Genomic DNA, 23,238 nt, shown 5'->3' on the forward strand with positions numbered 1-23,238 from the left:
AAAGAGTAGGAAAAGCAATACTGGGATACAATCCCCCAAATGACAGAATGATCTCAGTTTGAATCCAAGGCAAACCATTCAATATCACAGTAGTCCAAGACTATGCCCCAACCACCGGTACTGAAGAGGATGAAATTCACCGGTTATATGAAGCAAGTTTGGACTTTGAGTACAAAATGAAGCAGGGCACAGGTCGACAGAATTTTGTCAAGACAATACGATGTTCATAGCAAACACTGTTTTCCAACAACTCAAGAGAGGGCTCTACACATGGACATCACCAGACGGTCAACACAGAAATCAGATTGACTATGTGCTCTACAGCCAAAGATGGAGAAGCTCTATACAGTCAGTAAAAACAAGACCAGGAGCTGACTGTGGCTCAGACCATGAGCTTCTCGTTGCAAAGTTTAGGCTTAAACTGAAGAAAGTAGGGAAAAACATTAGGCCACTCAGATATGAATTAAATCTTATCCCTGTTGAATATACAGTATAGGTGACAAATAGTTTTAAGGAATTAGATCTGATAGACAGATGTGCCTGAAGAATTATGGGTGGAGGTTCACAACATTGTACAAGAGGTAGCAACTAAAACCATCCCAAAGAAAAAGAAATGCAAGAAAGCAAAATGGCTGTCTGAGGAAGCTTTGCAAATAGCTGAGGAAAGGAGGGAATTGAGAGGCAAGGGAGAAAAAGAAAGATACACCCAATTGAATGCAGAATTCCAGTGAATAGCTAGAAGAGATAAGAATGCCTTCTTAAATGAACAGTGCAAAGAAATAGAAGAAAACAATAGAATAGGGAGGACCAGAGATCTTTTCAAGAAAATTGGAGAGATGAAGTGAACATTTCATGCAAAAATGGGCATGATAAAGGACCAAAATGGCAGGGACCTAACAGAGGCAGAAGAGATTAAGAAGAGGTGGCAAAATTACACAGAAGAACGATACAAGAATGAGCTTAATATCCCTGATAACCACAATGAGGTGGTCACTGACCTCGAGCCAGACATCCTAGAATGTGAAGTGAAGTGGGCCTTAGAAAAACTGAGCAACAACAAAGCTAGTGGAGGTGACAGTATTCCAGCTGAGCTATTCAAAATCTTAAAAGACGATGCAGTAAAAGTGCTACACTCAATTTGCCAGCAAATTTGGAAAACTCAACAGTGGCCACAGGATTGGAAAAGATCAGTTTACATTCCAATTCCAAAGAAAGGCAGTGCCAAAGAATGTTCAAACTATTGCACCATTGCACTCATTTCTCATGCTAGTAAAGTTATGCTTAAAATCCACAAACTCCTGCCAAGTACACCGCTTGTGTCCGGTGGATTCCAGTGACTTGGATGCCCAGAGCAACAAACCAATCAGGTCCTATTAAGCTCGTTCGCTGGCCCTCACATCCAGGGGCCCTGAAAACCCCTTGACCTTGATGGCCAATGTGGCTTTGCCCTTGATGGCCCACCTCTTGCTGCAGTTGCAGATGAAACAGAAGGTTTTGAGGGAAATGATGGACACTGCTGAACCAGTGTCCAGTTCCATCCTGCAAGGAATGCCTTGCAGCTCGACTTCAAGTCACAGTTTGGGCTTAAGGGGGTGGCAAGCTCCTGTGCTACAAACACACCAACAGCTGGAGCAAAACCCTACACTAAGCTGCCCCGGACCCCTGGTACCTGTCCTGATTGGAATGTCTGATTGGCGGTCCTTCTGTCAACCTCTACAGACTGAAGCAATATGGCCGGTCTTCCCGCAGGCCTGACACGTGGCTGTCCAGAACCTGCAGTCTGTGCGTTGGTGCCGGCCGCTACAGCCTGGGAACTGAAGAAAGGAAACTACCTTGTAAGTAGTCCTTGGTTCTTCGTTGTGGTGCCACTGGATCTTGGGAATTTCATGGTTGAAGTCGATGTCTTCTGGAAGTTTGGCATCCTCATGGTGGATGGCTTTCTCGTGCTGAGTGCTTTTGGTGGGCCATATGGCTTTCACGGCTCCACTGGCAGATTCATCCGCCATGATTTCTTTCAAGTTCTCCTGGAGCGAGAGCATCTCCTTCGCAAAGTTTCTGCTGCAGCTGTCTGCTCCAAAGTCCACAGATGAGTCGGTCTCAAAGCCTTTCTTCTAAGTCCAAAAATTGGCACAGACACGAAGCTTGTCTCAATGCTGCAATGAATTCTATTGCCGTTTCTCCAGGTTGTTGAACTCTTTGTTCAAAGGCATGCCTCCAAGCTATCACCGACAGTTTGGGCTGGAAATGGTCGCTGAGCCGTTTCTTCAGTTCTGCGTATGTAATGGACTCCAGCTGCGCTGGTGCGACCAAGTTCTCTGTGATATCAAAGGTTGCAGGCCTGCAGACACAAAGGAGCATTGCAGCCTTCAGGCCATCTTCAGTGACTTGGTTGGTGTGGAGATAATTTTTGACCCTCCAGATGTAGGAGGCCCATCTCTCTGGGTGAGTAACATCAAACTCCTCAAGGTTTCCAACTTTTGCCATCTTCAGGAAGTCTTCATGGCTTGGGCCTCTCGTTGCCTCATCCTGCTTCTTTGTAGGCCCTGGGACTGGTCCGCAGGGCTGGTGGTTGCTAGCATTGTGTGCTAGGTCTACCGAGGGGGGGGACGCGTTCCCTGCCAGGTACTTTGGCTGGCCTCACCCCCTATTGATTTTCAGCTCTTCCAAAGAAGTAGGATCCCACCTTCATCGCCAGTGTTGTTTACTGGGTTGCTTACAAGTAGGAGGCAAGACGAGAGAGTTCAAACAGGAACATTGCTTTATTGTAGAACAGGAACAGAACTAGTAATCAAGTCTTCTACACAGCTACTTGTACGTCTGGCCACTAGGTGGCGGCCAATAGGTTTGAAGGAACCTATTCTAGCCCCATAGCCAACAAATGATCATCCTGGAGACTGCATGTCTGGGAAGCCAGTGACCATTACACAGACCCACTGATTAAGCAATCTCAAGCAGCATTCAAAGACATGTGGAACAGTTCAAGTAAATAGGCCCAATACATTACAGATGTAATGATTTTATTTTTGTCTTATTGTTCATGCATGGAGAGTAGAGAATGGAGAGTAGTGTAGTTTAGTGTAGTGGAAGATAGAATGGAATGGAATGGAATGAAATTGCACGGCATGGAATAGAATAGAATAGAATAGAATAGAATAGAATAGAATAGAATAGAATAGAATAGAATAGAATAGAATAGAATAGAATAGAATAGAATAGAATAGAATAGAATAGAATAGAATAGAATAGAATAGAATAGAATAGAATAATGCCTTTATACATATATATAGTTACATCTCTATTTTGATTTATGGATCTAATGATTTTATTTTCGTCTTGTTGCTCATGCATCCCTGCCTCTAGAGGCCCTCACATGTTTTGAAGATGTTCACATATGTGAGTGTCTTATTATCATTAAAAAATTAACCAGTTAGTCTCTTCGAAATCCTATGGGACTACATGAAAACAGGAGGAAGGGACACTGAAATATGGCATTTATTGTCCCCATGATATTACAACCTTTGGCTGGTAGCCACAAAGTGCTATAAGTTCATTTGATAGTATGTTGTGCTCACTATTTGTGTCTGAAGAACATCTCAAGAAGGCAGGCCATTCTGATCCACTTCAAATAACTTGTGATAGAGAGAGGCATTTGAACCCAGAAAGAAGACACTCACGGAAGATGCTAGTATTCATGGTGTTATTGTTTATAGTGTCGCCTGAAGTGGTTTGCAAAGATCCTGGCCTTCAATGTGACTTTCAGCAGCCTCTTCCTATGTGGCACACCTACCATCAGCTTGGTGATATTAATATTGCTGGTATTATTTCTGCTTTCTTTGAATCTTTTAATTACATTAATTTTATTCAAGATCCTTCTCAGGGATTTTATGAAGGAGTTATGTAAGTACACCATTAATTTATTGTCAAGCTCTGAACCTTGCTGGTATATTACCTGATGCTGGAAATGTTTCCTCTAAAGGCAAAAATTCCAGAAAGAAACATCTAAAATAGGATGGATAGGTTTATTTTATGTGAAATTATATTTTACTTTAGTCTCCAGTTAAATGGATCAAATGGATCAAATCAGCAATTATAACAAATCACATCCAAATATCTATTAATATACATGAGTGTGGCTTAATTTATGAAGCTGTTACTATCATTAAGAAATGGGAAGCACATTTTTCCAATGGTCAGTTTTCTCATTTGATATTTATGGTGCCAAAATGTACTAATTTCCTTCTCCATATAAGCCATTCTTAAAATCTTTTTTTTTATAATGGGCTATTCTCACATAGAAGGGACGCGGTGGCTCAGTGGGTTAGGACGCTGAATTTGTCGATCGGAAGGTCGGCAGTTTGGCGGGTCGAATCCCGAGTGCCGCGTAGCAGAGTGAGCGCCTGTTACTCGTCCCAGCTTCTGCCCACCTAGCAGTTCGAAAGCATGTAAAAAAATGCAAGTAGAAAAATAGGGACCACTACGGTGGGAAGGTAACAGCGTTCCGTGCGCCTTTGGCGTCTAGTCATGCTGGCCACATGACCACGGAGACGTCCTCGGACAAGCGCTGGCTCTTCGGCTTTGAAACGGAGATGAGCACCGGCCCCTAGAGTCGGAAACGACTAGCACGCATGTGCGGGGGAACCTTTACCTTTACCTTTATTCTCACATATAAGAACACAGAAATAAGTATTTTTCACATATTCCATAAAATGTGTTGTACTGAAGGATTGCAAGTGCCATAATGTGAAGCAGACCTTTCTTAATGTACTTTTTAAAAAAAATGTTTTACAGAATATTTTTTCAGAATTACCAGCATATTCTGGCATTAGCATTTACTATAAAACAGATTAATGAAAATCCTCAGATCCTACCCAACATCACGCTTGGCTTCCACATTTTTAACAGCAATTTTAGTCCCAGCAGGACTTACTTCGCCTCAATGGTTCTGCCTTTCACTCAGGGAAAATTCATCCCTAACTACAAGTGTGGGGTCCCAAATGCCTTGGCTGCAGTCATTGGGGCACCTGACATCTCTCTTCACATGGCAACTGTGCTCTGTATCTACAAAATTCCTCAGGTAAGATGTGCTGAAGACATACACTATCATTCTGCCATACCCCCACAGATATGCTTCTGTCTGTGAAAAGGAAAAAACTTCTCTGATTCCTATATATTATTTGTTGTTTGATAGGATCAGTAGAGCTGCCTGAGTAATGAGTATGTTTGAATAGACAGTGGGGATATGTGACATAGCAAAACATTTCTCAATTCTAGAAATAAGGTTCACATTTGATATATCCACAATGAGACTACTTCTAGGTAAAGGTATTTACTGATACCTGAAGAGTGACTTCTTGGTGATATTCCTAAGAATCCTTTCAGATTCCTAGATATTATTTTTAGTTGATAAGATTAGCATAAAAGCATGAGTAATCATAACTCTGAACAGATAGTGGGGCTACTTGACACAGCAAAATATATCCAAATTCCAGACACTGAACTAAGTTTCAGATATTCAAAATGAGACTACTTCAACAAAAATGTATTTAATTATACCTCAAGAGTGACATCTTGGTTGATATTTCATAATAAACACAACCAGTTGCATAATGTTTCACAATATTACATCAAAGATACCCAAAAATGCAAAAGAATTTTTAGGCTCACATAGACCTTTGCAACCATTTATCTTTCTGTAGTTGATATATGGCTCTGCTCCAGTCATGGATAAACAGACTCAAGCAGTTTTCTTCCAACAAATGTTTCCAAATGAATCCCACCAACGCAAGGGTCTCTTGCAGTTATTGCTGTATTTTAGATGGATCTGGATTGGAATTCTTGTAGTAAAAGATGAGAAAGGAAAGAAATTCCTTCAGGAGATGCTCCCCAAATTTTCTGACCATGGCATCTGTACTGAATTCATAGAAGAGTTCCCACAAGAATCCTTTTACAGTGATTTTACTGATACCATGGATGGAGGACTACATTTATACCATGTTCTCATGAACAACACAGCCAATGTAGTAATTTTATATGGTGAAACTCAGTCCTTAGCAGTTCTGAGAAATGTCATCCAGTTTTCAGAAGTGGAGGATATACCAAAGAAGAATAAGATTTGGCTTGTAACAGCTCAGACAGATTACACTTCAGTTGCCTTTCATAAATTTTGGGATATCCATTTTCTACATGGTGCTTTATCCTTTGCAGTTCATACAAAGGAGGTCCACGGGTTCTGGGAATTTCTTCAAAACTTGAATACAAACAACAACAACAACCAGCATGATCATTTTCGGAAAGATTTTTGGGAACAGGCATTTGATTGTTTCTTTGCAAACTTAAAAATGGAGACCTCTGGGAAGAAATGTACTGGACAGGAGAGGCTTGAGACCCTTCCCACATCTGTGTTTGAAACACTAATGAGTGGCCAGAGTTACAATATTTACAATGCAGTCTATGCTGTGGCACATGCTTTGCAATCTCTGTATTCATCCAAATCCAGGAGAAAAACATTTGTTAAAGAAGGGAGGAAACAGTTTCATAATCAAGCATGGTGGCAGGTAAGTCTGTAAGCAGAGTAGTACAGAAACCACCATATCTGCAATTGCAAGATCTGTCCATAGACTCTAGTGAACAATAATTTCTTGAGGGATTGACATTAGGTTTAAATGTGAGATACAGTAATGGATGAACAAACTGAAATATTTATATGCTGATGTTAAAATTGTAAATTGCATCCTACAAAATTGTAACTACATCTCTTAGAATGTACTACTATCCATGAAATTAACTTCCTGCAAAATTTAGAATGGGATTTGGTGATTCTTCCAAGCTGAATTTTTTCTTGTTTCATACCTATAGACAAAATCTTTGCAGACTGAGCACTTTAATATATGTATCCACAGTATACTCTGTGAACTATTCAGGAAAGAGTGTTTTCATCCTCTTTCTCTGACTCAGAATATTCAAACTGAGTTGTCTTTTAGTTGTCCTCCGGATAAGATTCAAGGTGCTGGTAATGGTTTTCAAAGCCCTACATGGCATGGGTCCGGAGTACCTTAGGAATCACCTGCTGCCAGCGTCAACGTCCCTCCGTCCAGTGCACTCCCACAGAGAGTGCCTCCTAAGGGTGCCGCCATTCGGAGAATGCCGTCTGGTGGCTCCCAGAGGGAGGGCGTTCTCTGTGAGCGCGCCTGACCTATTCTACATTCCATCTCTCTGCCATAAATTCAGTCTATTAATAAATAGAATGAGGTGATCTGTTGCATTCACATGATATGCAGTAGTTGCTTTTTCTTCTAGATCAGGGATGTAAAACTCGCCATGTCATGTGATGTGTCACCATGTATTGCAACTTTTTTCCCATTGCCAGAGCTGGGGTGAGTTTGGCTTCCATGTGACACAACCAGTATGCAGGCCAGCAGTTTTACACCTCTGTTCTAGATATTTTCTTTGGAATAGTTGCTTTTAATCACACACAATTCTGTGATTGTTGAAAGTACAGTCATGCCTTTATTAGTCATTCCATGTGTGGAAGAGGAAGGACTGATAATTATATTGTGACATGATTACTCAGAAAAGCATTCAGATGTTCCCTTTCCATTAGGCATCGGTTTCCCACATTTCACAGACCATAGTTTTTTTATTTTATTTTCAAGTCGAATTTTCCACTTTGGTGTTCCAGTGGGTTTCGTTTTTGGCATTTTATAACCCAATTCTGCAGTTATAATGGCGGCTGTACTGTACATTAGTTGGTTTGTTTCATACAGTGTGCTGGATGAGATGGAAGTTAAAATGTTGTTCACAGCATTTAGTAGATCTTTCACTCGTTTGCTATGCACTTCATGGATGGCAGGCAGTCTTTTTCTTTCTGTGTTTTCTTTGATGTGGTTTTCAATCTTTTTTTCAGCATTTTTGCTGGATTACTTAGCTCTACACTTTTGAGTTGTTGCACAGGGGTATCTTCATCCTGTGTGGTGGCTTCTTCTGCTGGTTGGTCAGTTTGTTGGTCAGTTTGTTCAGGTATTGGAACAATTTCTTCAGCCTGTTCATCATCATTGCTCGTCGTTTTCTTTTTAGCCAATGTTCCTAGATGTTGAATTTCCACATCTGTAAAAACTTTATTACGGATGATGAAACATCTTTGATCCATTAATCGTTGTTCGGTTACATCACTTTCCGAATGCTTTTCCTTCCACAGTTGCATCATTCTTTTTTGAAATCCCCTGGCTGTTGGTTCTGCCTGGTAGCAGCATTGGATGATTTCTCAATTTTCTTTGGTTGTCCAGGTTTTGCGCTTTTGTTCCAGTCACTTTACAGTTGTATGCTCTGGTTCTCCAGCAGTAGCAACTGACCTCTGTGGCCCATTTTTCGACAGATGTCCAGGAGCCATAGCATCTGACACGGTCCTTATTGACCTGGGTGACAACTAATCCAGTATGGATTTTTTTAATTTCTTTTCATCATTGGTGATGGGAGGTGACTGGATTGGTTCACTGCAGCTAAGCCACTACCAGTCAGAAGACCAGTAATCCCATAACCATAGGAACCACACCTGATAGCTGTCCAGGCCCAGCCTTGGGTTGTTGTTGTTGTTATTAAATTTTAGCACAGCTACAAGTATAAGGCTCTTTATATGTAAGAAGAGTATTCAACTATTATAGCCTGATATATTCTATGTATTGTTGTTATTTGATCATTAAGTCGAGTCTGAGTCATTGTAACCTCATGGTCCACAACACCCAAGGCCCCCCTATCCTCCACCGTCTCACAGAATTTGCCCAAATGTTAATTAATGTTTATTGTGCTGAAGACACTATATAACCATCTCATCCTCTGCTGTCCTTTTGACTTCTCCTTTTGCTTTCCTTCTTTCCCAACATCAGGATCTTTTCCAGGGGGTCCTCTCTTCTCATTAGGTGGCCAAAGTATTTGAGCTTCAGCTTCAATATCTGTCCTTCAAAGCAGTCAGAGTTTATTTCCTTTAGGATTGACTGATTTACTCTCCTCGTACTCCATGGGGCTCTCAAGAGTCTTCTCCAGCACCACAAATCGAAAGCATCAAGGGAAGGCATTAAGCGAGATGATGTGTTGAAACAGCAACAAGTTTATTTAACTCTGAACAGAAGCAGGTCTAATGGCTGCTGTGCAGCTATTTATATGATTAGCCTCTAGGTGGTGACCAATAGGTTTAAAGTAACAGTTTCCCGCCCAAAACATAATTATCAGCCTGGAGACAGCAAGTCTGGCTTCAGTAAAAGCAACCTTTACAACAAAGAAATCTAGGACAGACATTTAAGCAATTGATTAGACATTAAGCAAGTGATTCAAGGCAGTTAAGAAAACAGTTAAGGCCAATACATTACAAAGAGGTTCTTTATTTCCTCTTCACTTTCTGCCATTAAAGTAATATTGTCTGCTTATCTGAGGTTGTTTATATTTTTCCTGGATATCTTAAATCCAGCTTGTGATTTATCCAGCCTGGATTTTTTCATGATTTACTCTGCATATAATTTAAATGAGCAGGGTGAAATATAAAGCCTTGTAGTACTCCTTTCCGTATTTTGAACCAATCATTTTTCCATGTCCAGTTATAACTGTTGCTTATTGAACCTGTATAGAGGTTTCTCAGTGGGTCTGATACTCCCAGCTCTTTTAAGAATTTGTCACAGTTTGTTGTGATCCACACAGTCAAAGGCTTTAGCATAGTCAAAGAAAGCAGAAATAAATGTTTTTTCTGGAATTAACTTGCTTTCTCATAATCCAGCAAATGTTGGCAATTTGTTCACTGTTTCCTCTGCCTTTTCAAAAAATAATTTGTTACTTCTTGTGGTTCTTGGTTCACATACTGCTGAAGCCTAACTTGTAGGATTTTGAGTATAACCTTGCTATTATGTGAAATGAGCACAATTATATGGTAGTTTTAAACTTCTTAGTATTTATTATATATTTATTACAAATCCTCTGGCTTAAGTAGCTTTCACAATTAAACAACAAAGGTTTTATTTCTGTAATTCTATGTTAATTTTATTTCAGTAAGTTGATATGTTATCTCTTCCTTTGTGTTACAATGATTGTTATGACATTTGTTTTATACTGACCTACCACTAAATTTTTAAAAAGGTTTATATTTTCTTTGTTTAAAGAAACATTCATATTAATGTTTTGAATATACAAATTATGTTTCCCTCCCTCAGTCCTGTTCTCTCACTTTTCATTTCTGAGTATCAATATATTTCAGGTTCACTCTTTTCTGAGAAGTGTCAGATTCAACAACAGTGCTGGTGAAAAGATCTCCTTTGACAAAAATGGGGAATTCATTGGTGGATTTGATATTATCAACTGGATCACATTCCCAAACCAATCCTTTGTGAGGGTCAAAGTTGGAATAATAGATCCCACAGCTCCAGCAGACAAGTTCTTCAATATTTCTGTGGATTCCACCACCTGGCCAGAAGGCTTTAATCAGGTTTGCTTTTTGAATCTAGATTGGTCTGCCTTCATGCGAATATCCTTATTGATGAAAGTCTCAAAGCATCAGAAGATACAAATTTCATGGGAAAACAAAAATATAAGTAAGATATTTTTTTTACTTTTGTAGCAATTGCTATTGAACATTGTACCCTTTATTTTGGCCCCCTGTTAATTATGGACAATGGTTTTCATGGTTTCTTTTTAAAAAACTGCAAGGTCGTGTACTAGATTTCATCAGTTAGCTGGCTTCAAAATTCAGAAGTTGAGAAAACCAACTTTAACTACTCAGCACAGAAATTGTCTTTGGACAGTGGGGATAGAAGGCCATAAATACTAATAATTGTAGATATTTAATTTATTATAATTTCAGACCAATTAGATCAAAAATATTTTTATCACACTACTTTATTTTTAATCTATTGATTGCACACTAACAGTATCACTCCAAGCACTTCCTTTCCTCTCTGTATATTAAAATATTTTTCTTCATTCATTGATAGACATTACCTCTATCTTTGTGTAACGATCCTTGTGAGACAGGATACAGCAAGGCCAAGAAAGAAGGGGAGTGGTTTTGCTGCTATGATTGCCGCCTATGTCCAGAAGGGAAAATATCAAAGGAGAAGGGTAGGAAATTTTCAAATATAATGGGACTAAGCCAAGATAGCACAACATTATAATTCTCTATATCAATACACATGCATTCTTTTTCAGACATGGATGACTGCTCTCCGTGTTCAGAAGACCAATATCCAAATCCTGAGAAAAATATGTGCCTTCCAAAGCGGATCATATTTTTGTCCTATGAAGAACCCTTGGGGATCAGTCTGACTGTTCTTTCTCTTTGCTTTTCACTGATGACAATTTTGGTCATCACAATCTTTGTGAAACACAAAGACACTCCCATTGTCAAAGCCAACAACCGGAATCTCACTTATACACTCCTACTTTTTCTTCTCCTTTCTTTCCTTTGTGTCTTTCTATTTGTTGGGAGACCCAATACAATTGTGTGTCTCCTTCGACAACCAGCTTTTGCCCTGATCTTCTCTGTGGCGGTTTCTTGTGTATTGGCCAAAACCTTTGTTGTGGTTCTAGCATTCATGGCCACCAAACCTGGTTCCAAATTGAGGAAATGGGTGGGAGGAAGAATGGTCAGTTTCATTCTACTATTCTGCTCCCTTGTTCAAATATGTGTTTGTGCTGTCTGGATGATAACCTCACCACCATATCCAGATTTTGATGTGCATTCAGTACCTGAAGAACTGATCCTGGAGTGTAATGAAGACTCGGTCATGTTCTACTGTGTTTTGGGCTTTATGGGTTTTCTTGCTCTGCTTAGTTTCTCTGCTGCTTTTCTAGCTAGGAAGTTGCCTGACAGTTTCAACGAAGCCAAATTCATCACCTTCAGCATGTTGGTCTTCTGCAGTGTTTGGCTGTGCTTTATTCCAACCTATCTAAGCACAAGGGGAAAATATATGGTGGCAGTGGAGATCTTCTCCATGATCTCCTCCAGTGCTGGATTATTAGTGTGTATCTTTCTTCCCAAGTGTTTTATCATTGTAATGAGACCTGAACTGAACAATAAACAACATCTCATGAAAAGAAAGTTTTAACAAATTTCTCTATTTACCTGACATCATACTGTATATAATGTATGTTGGGGAACTTATTCACTTGTACTTTGAAGCCACAAAGCAATGTACAGTTAGACTGGCCTTCTATGATGCTCTGTCCCCTACGACCTGGATAGTTTGAATCTGTTTGTTTCCCTGATATTTTTCATATCTACATGTTGAAGAACTTGGAAATTTAACCCAAAAAGCAATGTGCAGATAGATTGTTATTCCATGTTGCCTGTCCCCTGAGATTTGGATATCTCAGAACAAATTGTATAAATAAACCAATAATAGCATAAATTTATTTATTGACATATATCATTATATAGTGGGGCTAAGGATTGCAAGAATTTTTACTTCTCTTTACAGAACAATGGGAATTGTTCTTCCTTATTTCATTGGTTACAATTTTGCTATGAATAACAATCTTCCACTAAATATATAGATTTTATGTGAATGTTTAAATTGTCTTTACTGGTCATCTTAACTCATCTTAAATAGAGTGTGTAAAAAGAAGTTGAGATTAAATAAAAATGAGCCTTTGGTTAAACAGGGAGGTTCTGTGAATTGTCTCTGAAGCAATCAAACCTTATGGATCCTCTGATATACATCATATGTGCTGGTAATCTATGAAAAGTGGGGTAAATTCAAAAGATCTTTCAGTTCGCCATATATCTTCTCCTCAGTAGCAAAGGTGATTAACATCTCTGGGGGGAAAATGCAATTCTGGTAAATCTAAATAAATACATGTTAGCATGCAATTTATACAATAGTCTTTTTCTAGGATATTGAGTGATCTCTGAAAAAAGTATGTTCACTGTATAGAAGAGCATGTTCCATGATCATAAATCTTTTGCGTACATAGAATGCTGCACCACTTGACTGAAAGGTAGAACATGATTCTAAATGTCAGGTTATGAAATCATGCTACTTTCTATGGGTGCCCACTTGTTCACATTTGCAGTGTCTTTGGAAATCCTCTTTTTTGTGGCTATAGCAGAAGAGGTAGGGTGTAGTGCTCTTTGAAAAATATTAAGTGTTTCACTAATAGAAATGAGATTTAAATAGATAGAGAATATACTGTTTGTATTGCTTTGACAATAATTCTTTTTGTGTGCTATTAGGGAAGATTATGATGAGTTTTCTCTAGTGGCACATAGGAATTGCTATGTCTAGTCTAATGAAAAGAAGGACTAGGGGAGATATGACAGCAGTGTTCCAATATTTGAGTGTCTCCTACTAAGATGAGGGGATCAAACTATTTTCCAAAACACTGAAAGGCAAGACAAGAAAAATGGGCATGATAAAGGACCAAAATGGCAGGGACCTAAAAGAGGCTGAAGAGATTAAGAAGAGGTGGCAAAATTACACAGAAGAACTATACAAGAATGAGCTTAACGTCCCTGATAATCACAATAAGGTGATCACTGACCTCAAGCCAGACATCCTAGAATGTGAAGTGAAGTGGGCCTTAGGAATGATGAGCAACAACAAAGCTAGTGGAGGTTACAGTATTCCAGCTGAGCTATTCAAAATCTTAAAAGACAATGCAGTAAAAGTGCTACACTCAATTTGCCAGCAAATTTGGAAAACTCAACAGTGGCCACAGGATTGGAAAAGATCAGTTTACATTCCAATTCCAAAGAAAGGCAGTGCCAAAGAATGTTCAAACTATCGCACCATTGCACTCATTTCTCGTGCTAGTAAAGTTATGCTTAAAATCCTACAAGCTAGACTCCAGCAGTATGTGGATCAAGAACTATCAGAAGTACAGGCAGGATTTCGAAGAGGCAGAGGAACTAGAGATCAAATTGCCAACATACGCTGGATCATGGAGAAAGCTAGGGAGTTCCAGAAAAACATCTACTTCTGCTTCATTGACTATGCTAAAGCCTTTGATTGTGTGAATCATAACAAACTGTGGCAAGTTCTTAAAGAGATGGGCGTACCAAACCATCTTCTTTGTCTCTTGAGAAACCTATATGTGGGCCAAGAAGCAACAGTGAGAACTGGACACGGAACCACTGATTGGTTCAAAATTGGGAAAGGAGTCCGGCAAGGCTGTATACTGTCGCCCTGCCTATTTAACTTATATGCAGAGCACATAGTGAGAAAGGCAGGGCTAGATGAATCAAAAGTTGGAATTAAGATTGGCGGAAGAAATATCTACAACCTAAGATATGCAGATGATACCACTCTAATGGCAGAAAGTGAAGAAGAGCTAAAGAGCCTCTTGTTGCGGGTGAAGAAGGAGAGTGCAAAAGTTGAGTTGAAACTTAACATTAAGAAAACCAAGATCATGGCATCCGGCCCTCTCAATTCCTGGCAAATAGATGGGGAAGAAATGGAGGTAGTGACAGATTTTATTTTCCTGGGCTCCAAGATCACTGCAGATGGGGACTGTAGCCAAGAAATTAAAAGATGCTTGCTCCTGGGGAGGAAAGCCATGGCAAATCTAGACAGCACATTAAAAAGCAGAGACATCACCCTGTCAACAAAAGTGGATATAGTCAAGGCTATGGTCTTCCCAGTTGCAATGTATGGCAGTGAAAGTTGGACCATAAAAAAGGCTGAGCACCAAAGAATTGAGGCCTTTGAACTATGGTGCTGGAGGAGACTCCTGCAAGTCCCTTGGACTGCAAGGCAATCAAACCAGTCAGTCCTAGAGGAGATCAACCCTGACTGCACTTTAGAAGGCCAGATCCTGAAGCTAAAACTCAAGTACTTTGACCACCTAATGAGAAGGAAGGACTCACTGGAGAAGAACCTAATGCTGGGAAAGATTGAGGGCAATAGAAGAACGGGACAACAGAGAATGAGGTGGCTGGATGGAGTTACTGAAGCAGTAGGAGTGAGCTTAAATGGACTCCAGAAGATGGTAAAGGACAGGAAGACCTGGAGGAACGTTGTGCATAGGGTTGCAATGGGTCAGACACGACTTCGCAGCTAACAACAACATGGTATGAGTTCTTATCTAAACTGATTTTTTGTCTGTACTATTGCTAGTAAACCAATCTTCATTCTGCTATATGCTTACTACATTGTCATTAGTTGGTTTCCCAATGCAGCCTTCATAAATTAGCATCCTACAGCATCATATGTCGATCTTGAATAGTAGAATTCAACCACAGGACAAGCAAGTATTGCAATAAACATCCCAATTTCTGGAAGAATATATGAAAATAATGGTAATGTAATGGATAGTAGAGAATAGAGAGTAATGTTATTTAGTGCAATGGAAGAATGGAATGCAATTGAATGGAATGGAAAATAGAATGGAATAAAACAAGAATAGAATAGAATAGAATAGAATAGAATAGAATAGAATAGAATAGAATAGAATAGAATAGAATAGAATAGAATAGAATAGTGCCTTTACAAATACTTATATTTAATATCTAGTTTGATTTACATCTCTAAATGATTTTATTTTTTTCTTATTGCTCATTCAGCTCTGCCTCTGGAGGCCCTTACATGTTTTGAAGATGTTCACATATGTGAGTGTCTTATTATCATTAAGAAATTAACCAGTTTGTCTCTTACAAATCCTATGGGACTCCATGAAAACAGGAGGAAGGGGCACTGAATTATGGTATTTATTGTCCCCATAATACTCCAACCTATGGCTGGGAGCCCCAAAGCTCTGTGAGTTGATTTGATTCTGATCCACTTCAAATAACTTGTGGCAGAGAGAGGCATTTGCACCCAGAAAGAAGACACTCACAGAAGATGTTAGTATTCATGGAATTACTGTTAATAGTATTGCCTGAGGTGGTGTGCAAGGATCCTGGCCTTCAATGTGACTTTCATCAGCCTCTTCCTATTCAGCATACCTATCATCAGCTTGGAGACATTAATATCGCTGGCATTATTTCTGCCTTCTTTGCATCTTCTAATCCCATCAAATTTATTCAAGATCCTTCTCAGGGATTTCATGACAGACTTATGTAAGTACACCATTAATTCATTGTCAAGCACTGAGCTTTCCTAGTATATTACCTGATGCTTGAAATTTTTCCTCTAATGGCAAAAAATCCAGAAAGAAAGATCTAAAGTAGAATGCCTAGGTTTATTTTATGTGAAGTTATATTTTACTTTAGTCTCCAGGTAATGTTGAAATGGAGATCAAATTTCTATTTATAACAAATGACATCTAAATATCTATTAATATTCAGGAGTGTGGTTTAATTTATGAAGCTATTACTACCATTAATAAAGAGGAAGCACATATTTCCCATGATCAGTTTTCTCATTTTATATTTATGGTGGCAAAATGTAGCAATTTCCTTCTCCATATAAGCCATTCATAAAATCTGTTGTTTGATAGTGGGACATTCTCACATATAAGAACACAGAAATAAGAATTATTTCACACATTCCACATAATGTGTTGTACTGAAGGATTGCAAGTGCCATAATGTGAACCAGACATTTCTTAATGTACTTTTTAAAAAAAAATGTTTTACAGAATAGTTTTTCAGAATTACCAGCATATTCTGGCATTAGCATTTACAATAAAACAGATTAATGAAAATCCTCAGATCCTACCCAACATCACGCTGGGCTTCCACATTTTTAACAGCAATTTTAGTCCCAGCTGGACTTACTTCGCCTCAATGGTTCTGCCTTTCACTCAGAGAAAATTCATCCCTAACTACAAGTGTGGGGTCGCAAATGCCTTGGCTGCAGTCATTGGGGCACCTGACATCTCTCTTCACATGGCAACTGTGCTCTGTATCTACAAAATTCCTCAGGTAAGATGTGCTGAAGACATACACTATCATTCTGCCATACCCCCACAGATATGCTTCTATCTGTGAAAAGGAAAAACTTCTCTGATTCCTATATATTATTTGTTGTTTGATAGGATCAGTAGAGCTGCCTGAGTAATGAGTACATTTGAATAGACAGTGGGGATATGTGACATAGCAAAACATTTCTCAATTCTAGAAATAAGGTTCACAATTGATATATCCACAATGAGACTACTTCTAGGTAAAGGTATTTACTGACACCTGAAGAGTGACTTCTTGGTAATATTCCTAACAAGCCTTTCAGATTCTTAGATATTATTTTTGCTTGATAGGATTTGCATAACAGCATAAGTAATCATAACTCTGAACAGATGGTGGGGCTAAAATATGTCCAAATTCCAGACACTGAACTAAGATTCAAATATTAAAAATGGGACTATTTCGACAAAAATGTATCTACTGATACCTTATGAATGACATCTTGGTTGAAATTTCCTAATAAAAACAACCAGTTGCATAGTGTTTCACAATATAACACGAGAAATACCCAAAAATGCAAATAAACTTTTAGGCTCACATAAACTGTACATATGTTTATCTTTCTGTAGTTGACCTATGGCTCTGCTCCAGTCATGGATAAAGAGACTCAAGCAGTTTTCTTCCAACAAATGTTTCCAAATGAATCCCACCAACGTAGGGGCATTCTGCAGCTATTGCTATATTTTAGATGGATCTGGATTGGAATTCTTACAGTAAAGGATGAGAAAGGAGAGAAATTCCTTCGGGACGTGCTCCCTACATTTTCTGAGCATGGCATCTGTACTGAATTCATAGCAGAGTTCCCAAAAGAATCTTTTTACAGTGATTTTACTGATGCCATAGATGAAGGACTACATATATATCATGTTCTCATGAACAAAACAGCCAATGTGATAATTTTATATGGTGAAACTCAGTCCTTAGCAGCTCTGAGAACCTTCCTCCAGTTTTCAGAAGTGGAGGATATACCAAAGAAGAATAAGATTTGGCTTGTAACAGCTCAGACAGATTACACTTCAGTTGCCTTTCATAAATTTTGGGACAGGAGAGGCTTGAAACCCTTCCCACATCTGTGTTTGAAACACTAATGAGTGGCCAGAGTTACAATATTTACAATGCAGTCTATGCTGTGGCACATGCTTTGCAATCTCTGTATCCATCCAAATCCAGGGAAAGAACATTTGTTAAAGAAGGGAGGAAACAGTTTCATAATCAAGCATGGTGGCAGGTAAGTCTGTAAGCAGAGTAGTACAGAAACCACCATATCTGCAATTGCAAGATCTGTCCATAGACTCTAGTGAACAATAATTTCCTGAGGGATTGACATTAGGTTTAAATGTGAGATACAGTAATGGATTAATTAACTTAAATATTTATGTGCTGATGTTAAAATTGTAAATTGCATCCTACAAAATTGTAACCACATCTCTTAGAATGTACTACTGTCCATGAAATTAACTACCTGCGAAATTTAGAATGGGATTTGGTGATTCTTACAAGCTGGTTTCTTTCTTGTTTCATACCTATAGACAAAATCTTGCCCGATTGAGCACTTTAATATATGTATCCATAGTATAATCTGTGAACTATTCAGGAAAGAGTGTTTTCATCCTTTTTCTCTGACACAGAATATTCAAACTGAGTTGTCTTTTACTTGTCTGAAATATATCCCCTCCCTCCTGAGAATTCACCTCCTTGCTACATTCCATCTCTCTGCCATAAATTCAAATAAATAGAATGAGGTGATCTATTCCATTCACATGGTGTGCAGTAGTTGCTTTTTTTCTAGATCAGGGGTGTCAAACTCCCCATGTCACATGACATGTCACGATGTATCACAACTTGTTTCCCATTGCCGGAGTTGGGGTGACTGTGGCTTCCACATGACACAACCAGTCCACAGGCCAGCAGTTTTACACCCCTGTGCTAGATATTTTCTTTGGAATAGTTGCTTTTCATCACACACAATTCTGTGATTGTTGAAAGTAGAGTGATGCCTTTATTAGTCATTCCATGTGTGGAAGAGGAAGGACTGATAATTATATTGTGACATGATTATTCAAAACAATAAAACACGTTCTGAAATTTAAAATTTAAAATCTAAAATCCCAATCCCTCAGTCCAGGCTGGCAAGTTCAAATAGCCAAGTCTTCAGGTCGCAGCGAAAAGAGCGAAGGTTGGGAGCCATCCGGAGCTCAACAGGGAGCTGATTCCAGAGGACAGGTGCGCCCACAGAGAATGCTCTCCCCCTGGGGGCCGCCAGTCGACATTCCCTGACCAACGGCACCCTGAGAAGGCCCTCTCTGTGGGAGCGCAAAGGACGATGGGAAGTTAAAGCCGGCAAAAGGTACTCCCATAAATAATCCAGGCCCATGCCATTTAGGGCTTTATAGGTCATCACCAGCACCTTGAATCTCACCCGGAAGACAACTGGAAGCCAGTGCAGCTCGCGGAGCAGAGGTGTTACATGGGAGTATCGGGAGACCCCCATCACAACTCGCGCGGCCGCATTCTGCACCAGTTGGAGACTCCGAGTGGTATTCAAGGGCAGCTCCATGTAGAGAGCGTTGCAGTAGTCTATCCAAGAGGTCACTAACGCGTTATGTCACTTGTTTTATTCTGGCCTACAACTATTTTTTTTAAAGTTTATATTTACTTTGTTTAAAGAAACATTTATATGAATGTTTTGAATGTATGCATTATGTCTCCCTCCCTCAGTCCTGTTCTCTCACTTTTCCTTTCTGAGTATCAATATATTTCAGGTGCATTCTTTTCTGAGAAGTGTCAGATTCAACAACAGTGCTGGTGAAAAGATCTCCTTTGACAAAAATGGGGAATTCATTGGTGGATTTGATATTATCAACTGGATCACATTCCCAAACCAATCCTTTGTGAGGGTCAAAGTTGGAATAATAGATCCCACAGCTCCAGCAGACAAGTTCTTCAATATTTCTGTGGATTCCACCACCTGGCCAGAAGGCTTTAATCAGGTTTGCTTTTTGAATCTAGATTGGTCTGCCTTCATTTAAATATCCTTATTGATGAAAGTCTCAAAGCATCTTTTCTAATTTACCTACAGTAGATACAAATGTCATACCCTTTATTTTGGCCCCCTGTTAATTATGGACAATGTTTTTCATGGTTTTGACATAAAAACTGCAAACTTGTGTACTAGATTTCATCAGTTAGCTGGCTTCAAAATTCAGAAGTTGAGAAAACCAACTTTAACTACTCAGCACAGAAATTGTCTTTGGACAGTGGGGATAGAAGGCCATAAATACTAATAATTGTAGATATTTAATTTATTATAATTTCAGACCAATTACCGTACATCAAAAATTATCACACTACTTTATTTTTAATCTATTGATTGCACACTAACACTATCACTCCGAGCACTTCCTTTCCTCTCTGTATCTTAAAATATTCTTCTTCATTCATTGATAGGCATTACCTCTATCTTTGTGTAATGATCCTTGTGAGACAGGATACAGCAAGGCCAAGAAAGAAGGGGAGTGGTTTTGCTGCTATGATTGCCACCTGTGTCCAGAAGGGAAAATATCAAAGGAGAAGGGTAGGAAAATTTCAAATATAATGGGACTAAACCAAACTAAACTAAAACTAAACACTATATTCCCTATATCAATTCACATGCATTCTTTTTCAGACATAGATGACTGCTCTCCATGTCCAGAAGACCAATATCCAAATCCTGAGAAAAATATGTGCCTTCCAAAGCAGATTAGCTTTTTGTCCTATGAAGAACCCTTGGGGATCAGTCTGACTGTTCTTTCTCTTTGCTTTTCATTGATGACAATTTTGGTCATCACAATCTTTGTGAAACACAAAGACACTCCCATTGTCAAAGCCAACAACCGGAATCTCACTTATACACTCCTACTTTTTCTTCTCCTTTCTTTTCTTTGTGTCTTTCTATTTGTTGGGAGACCCAATACAATTGTGTGTCTCCTTCGACAACCAGCTTTTGCCCTGATCTTCTCTGTGGCGGTTTCTTGTGTATTGGCCAAAACCTTTGTTGTGGTTCTAGCATTCATGGCCACCAAACCTGGTTCCAAATTGAGAAAATGGGTGGGGGGGAAAATGGTTAGTTTCATTCTACTATTCTGCTCCCTTGTTCAAATATGTGTTTGTGCTGTGTGGATGATAACCTCACCACCATATGTAGATTTTGATGTGTATTCAATACCTGAAGAACTAATCCTGGAGTGTAATGAAGATTCAGTCATGTTCTTCTGTGTTTTGGGTTTTATGGGTTTTCTTGCTCTGGTTAGTTTCTCTGCTGCTTTTCTAGCTAGGAATTTACCTGACAGTTTCAATGAAGCCAAGTTCATCACCTTCAGCATGTTGGTCTTCTGCAGTGTTTGGCTGTGCTTTATTCCAACCTATCTAAGCACAAGGGGAAAATATATGGTGGCAGTGGAGATCTTCTCCATGATCTCCTCCAGTGCTGGATTATTAGTGTGTATCTTTTTCCCCAAGTGTGTTATCATTGTAATGAGACCTGAACTGAACAATAAACAACATCTCATGAAAAGAAAGTTTTAACAAATCTCTCTGTTTGCCTGACATCATATATAATGTATGTTGGGGAACATATTCACTTGTACTTTGAAACCACAAAGGAATGTGCAGTTAGACCGGCCTTCTATGATGCTCTGTCCCCTAGGACTTGGATAGTTTGAAAGTTTTTTCCCTTCTGGAAGTCAATTTTAATTGACTTCTCCAAAGCACCTGACTTCTCCAAAGCACCTGAAAGCAGGACAAGAAGCAATGGATGGAAACTAGTCAAAGAGAGAAGCAACCTAGAGCTAAGGAGAAACTTCCTGACCGTTAGAACAACTAACCAGTGGAACAACCTACCTCCAGAAGTGGTGAATGCTCCAACACTGGAAGTTTTTAAGAAGAGACTGGACAGCCATTTGTCTGAAATGGTATAGGGTTTCCTGCCTAAGCAGGGGGTTGGACTAGATGACCTCTAAGGTCCCTTCCAACTTATTATTATTATTATTATTATTATTATTATTATTATTATTATTATTATTATTATTATTACAATAAAATGTGTAAATGAATAAATAAGTAATAGGACAAATTGATTTGTTCAGGTATTTCAGTTATGTGATAGACAAATCTGACTAAATATATAGATTAAATGTGAATTATATATTTAACTTTATTGGTCATCTTAATTCATATCCAGACTAGAATGTGTAACAAGAAGTGAGCATTAAACACAAAGGAGACTTTCATTTAAACAGGGAAGACCTATGAATTATTTTTTAAAAAAATATTTTAATTAGTTTTTACAATACTACTCTCCAGTGCCTAGCGTACAGTGTGTTGTCTTGGTTTATATATTTGAAGAAAAAGACAATGATAATTTAAAAAACAGTCAATAATAATTGATTTTGATAATACCACAATTAATATAATAATTAGGTCTGTTCCAACTTATTATTATTATTAATTAATAATATATTTCTTTGATCTTCCCTTCTCCCAATTGTATTCTCCTTCTTTAATCTTAAACAGATGTAATTTTTACTGTTTTCAATGTATAAATGATTAAATATAAACATTTTTCATGTTTGTTCAGATAATGATAACTAATCATCAGCTTATATTATTCTTATAAATATCATCTCATTAGTTCACTATGCATCCTATTTTCGTAGTTTTTTTTAAGCTTAATTTCCCCTTTATATTCAATCCATTCTTATCAATCATGATTTTCTCAGTGTTAGTCATCTAAATATCCATTTTTTTTTCATTTAAGTTGTTGTTGTTAGCTGCGAAGTCGTGTCCGACCCATCGCGACCCTATGGACAACATTCCTCCAGGCCTTCCTGTCCTCTACCATCTTCTGGAGTCCATTTAAGCTCACGCCTACTGCTTCAGTGACTCCATCCAGCCACCTCATTCTCTGTCGTCCCCTTCTTCTATTGCCCTCGATCTTTCCCAGCATTAGGCTCTTCTCCAGTGAGTCCTTCCTTCTCATTAGGTGGCCAAAGTACTTGAGTTTTAGCTTCAGGATCTGACCTTCTAAAGAGCAGTCAGGATTGATCTCCTCTAGGACTGACCGGTTTGATCGCCTTGCGGTCCAAGGGACTCGCAGGAGTCTTCTCCAGCACCACAGTTCAAAGGCCTCAATTCTTTGGCGCTCAGCCTTTCTTATGGTCCAACTTTCACTGCCATACGTTGCAACTGGGAAGACCATAGCCTTGACTATACGCACTTTTGTTGACAGGGTGATGTCTCTGCTTTTTAGTGTGCGGTCTAGATTTGCCATGGCTTTCCTCCCCAGGAGCAAGCGTCTTTTAATTTCTTGGCTACAGTCCCCA

At 38.9% G+C, this 23,238-nt stretch overlaps 2 protein-coding genes across 2 annotated transcripts; both read left to right on the forward strand.

Annotated features, from left to right (window-relative positions):
* Positions 1-11,324: 11,324 nt before the first annotated feature.
* LOC308676390 (vomeronasal type-2 receptor 26-like) lies at positions 11,325-12,080 on the forward strand (the record flags this gene model as incomplete). The annotated part of the gene is made up of 1 exon (XM_081342202.1): positions 11,325-12,080. One exon carries the CDS (start codon positions 11,325-11,327, stop codon positions 12,078-12,080), a length of 756 nt encoding a protein of 251 aa, XP_081198328.1.
* Positions 12,081-20,686: 8,606 nt separating this feature from the next.
* On the forward strand, positions 20,687-21,442 carry LOC308676391 (vomeronasal type-2 receptor 26-like; the record flags this gene model as incomplete). The annotated part of the gene is made up of 1 exon (XM_081342203.1): positions 20,687-21,442. The coding sequence occupies one exon, from the start codon at positions 20,687-20,689 to the stop codon at positions 21,440-21,442; it is 756 nt and encodes a 251-aa protein (XP_081198329.1).
* Positions 21,443-23,238: the final 1,796 nt, after the last annotated feature.

The sequence above is a fragment of the Vipera berus genome (assembly GCF_964194415.1).
Source record: "Vipera berus genome assembly, chromosome: W".
NCBI lineage: Eukaryota > Metazoa > Chordata > Lepidosauria > Squamata > Viperidae > Vipera > Vipera berus.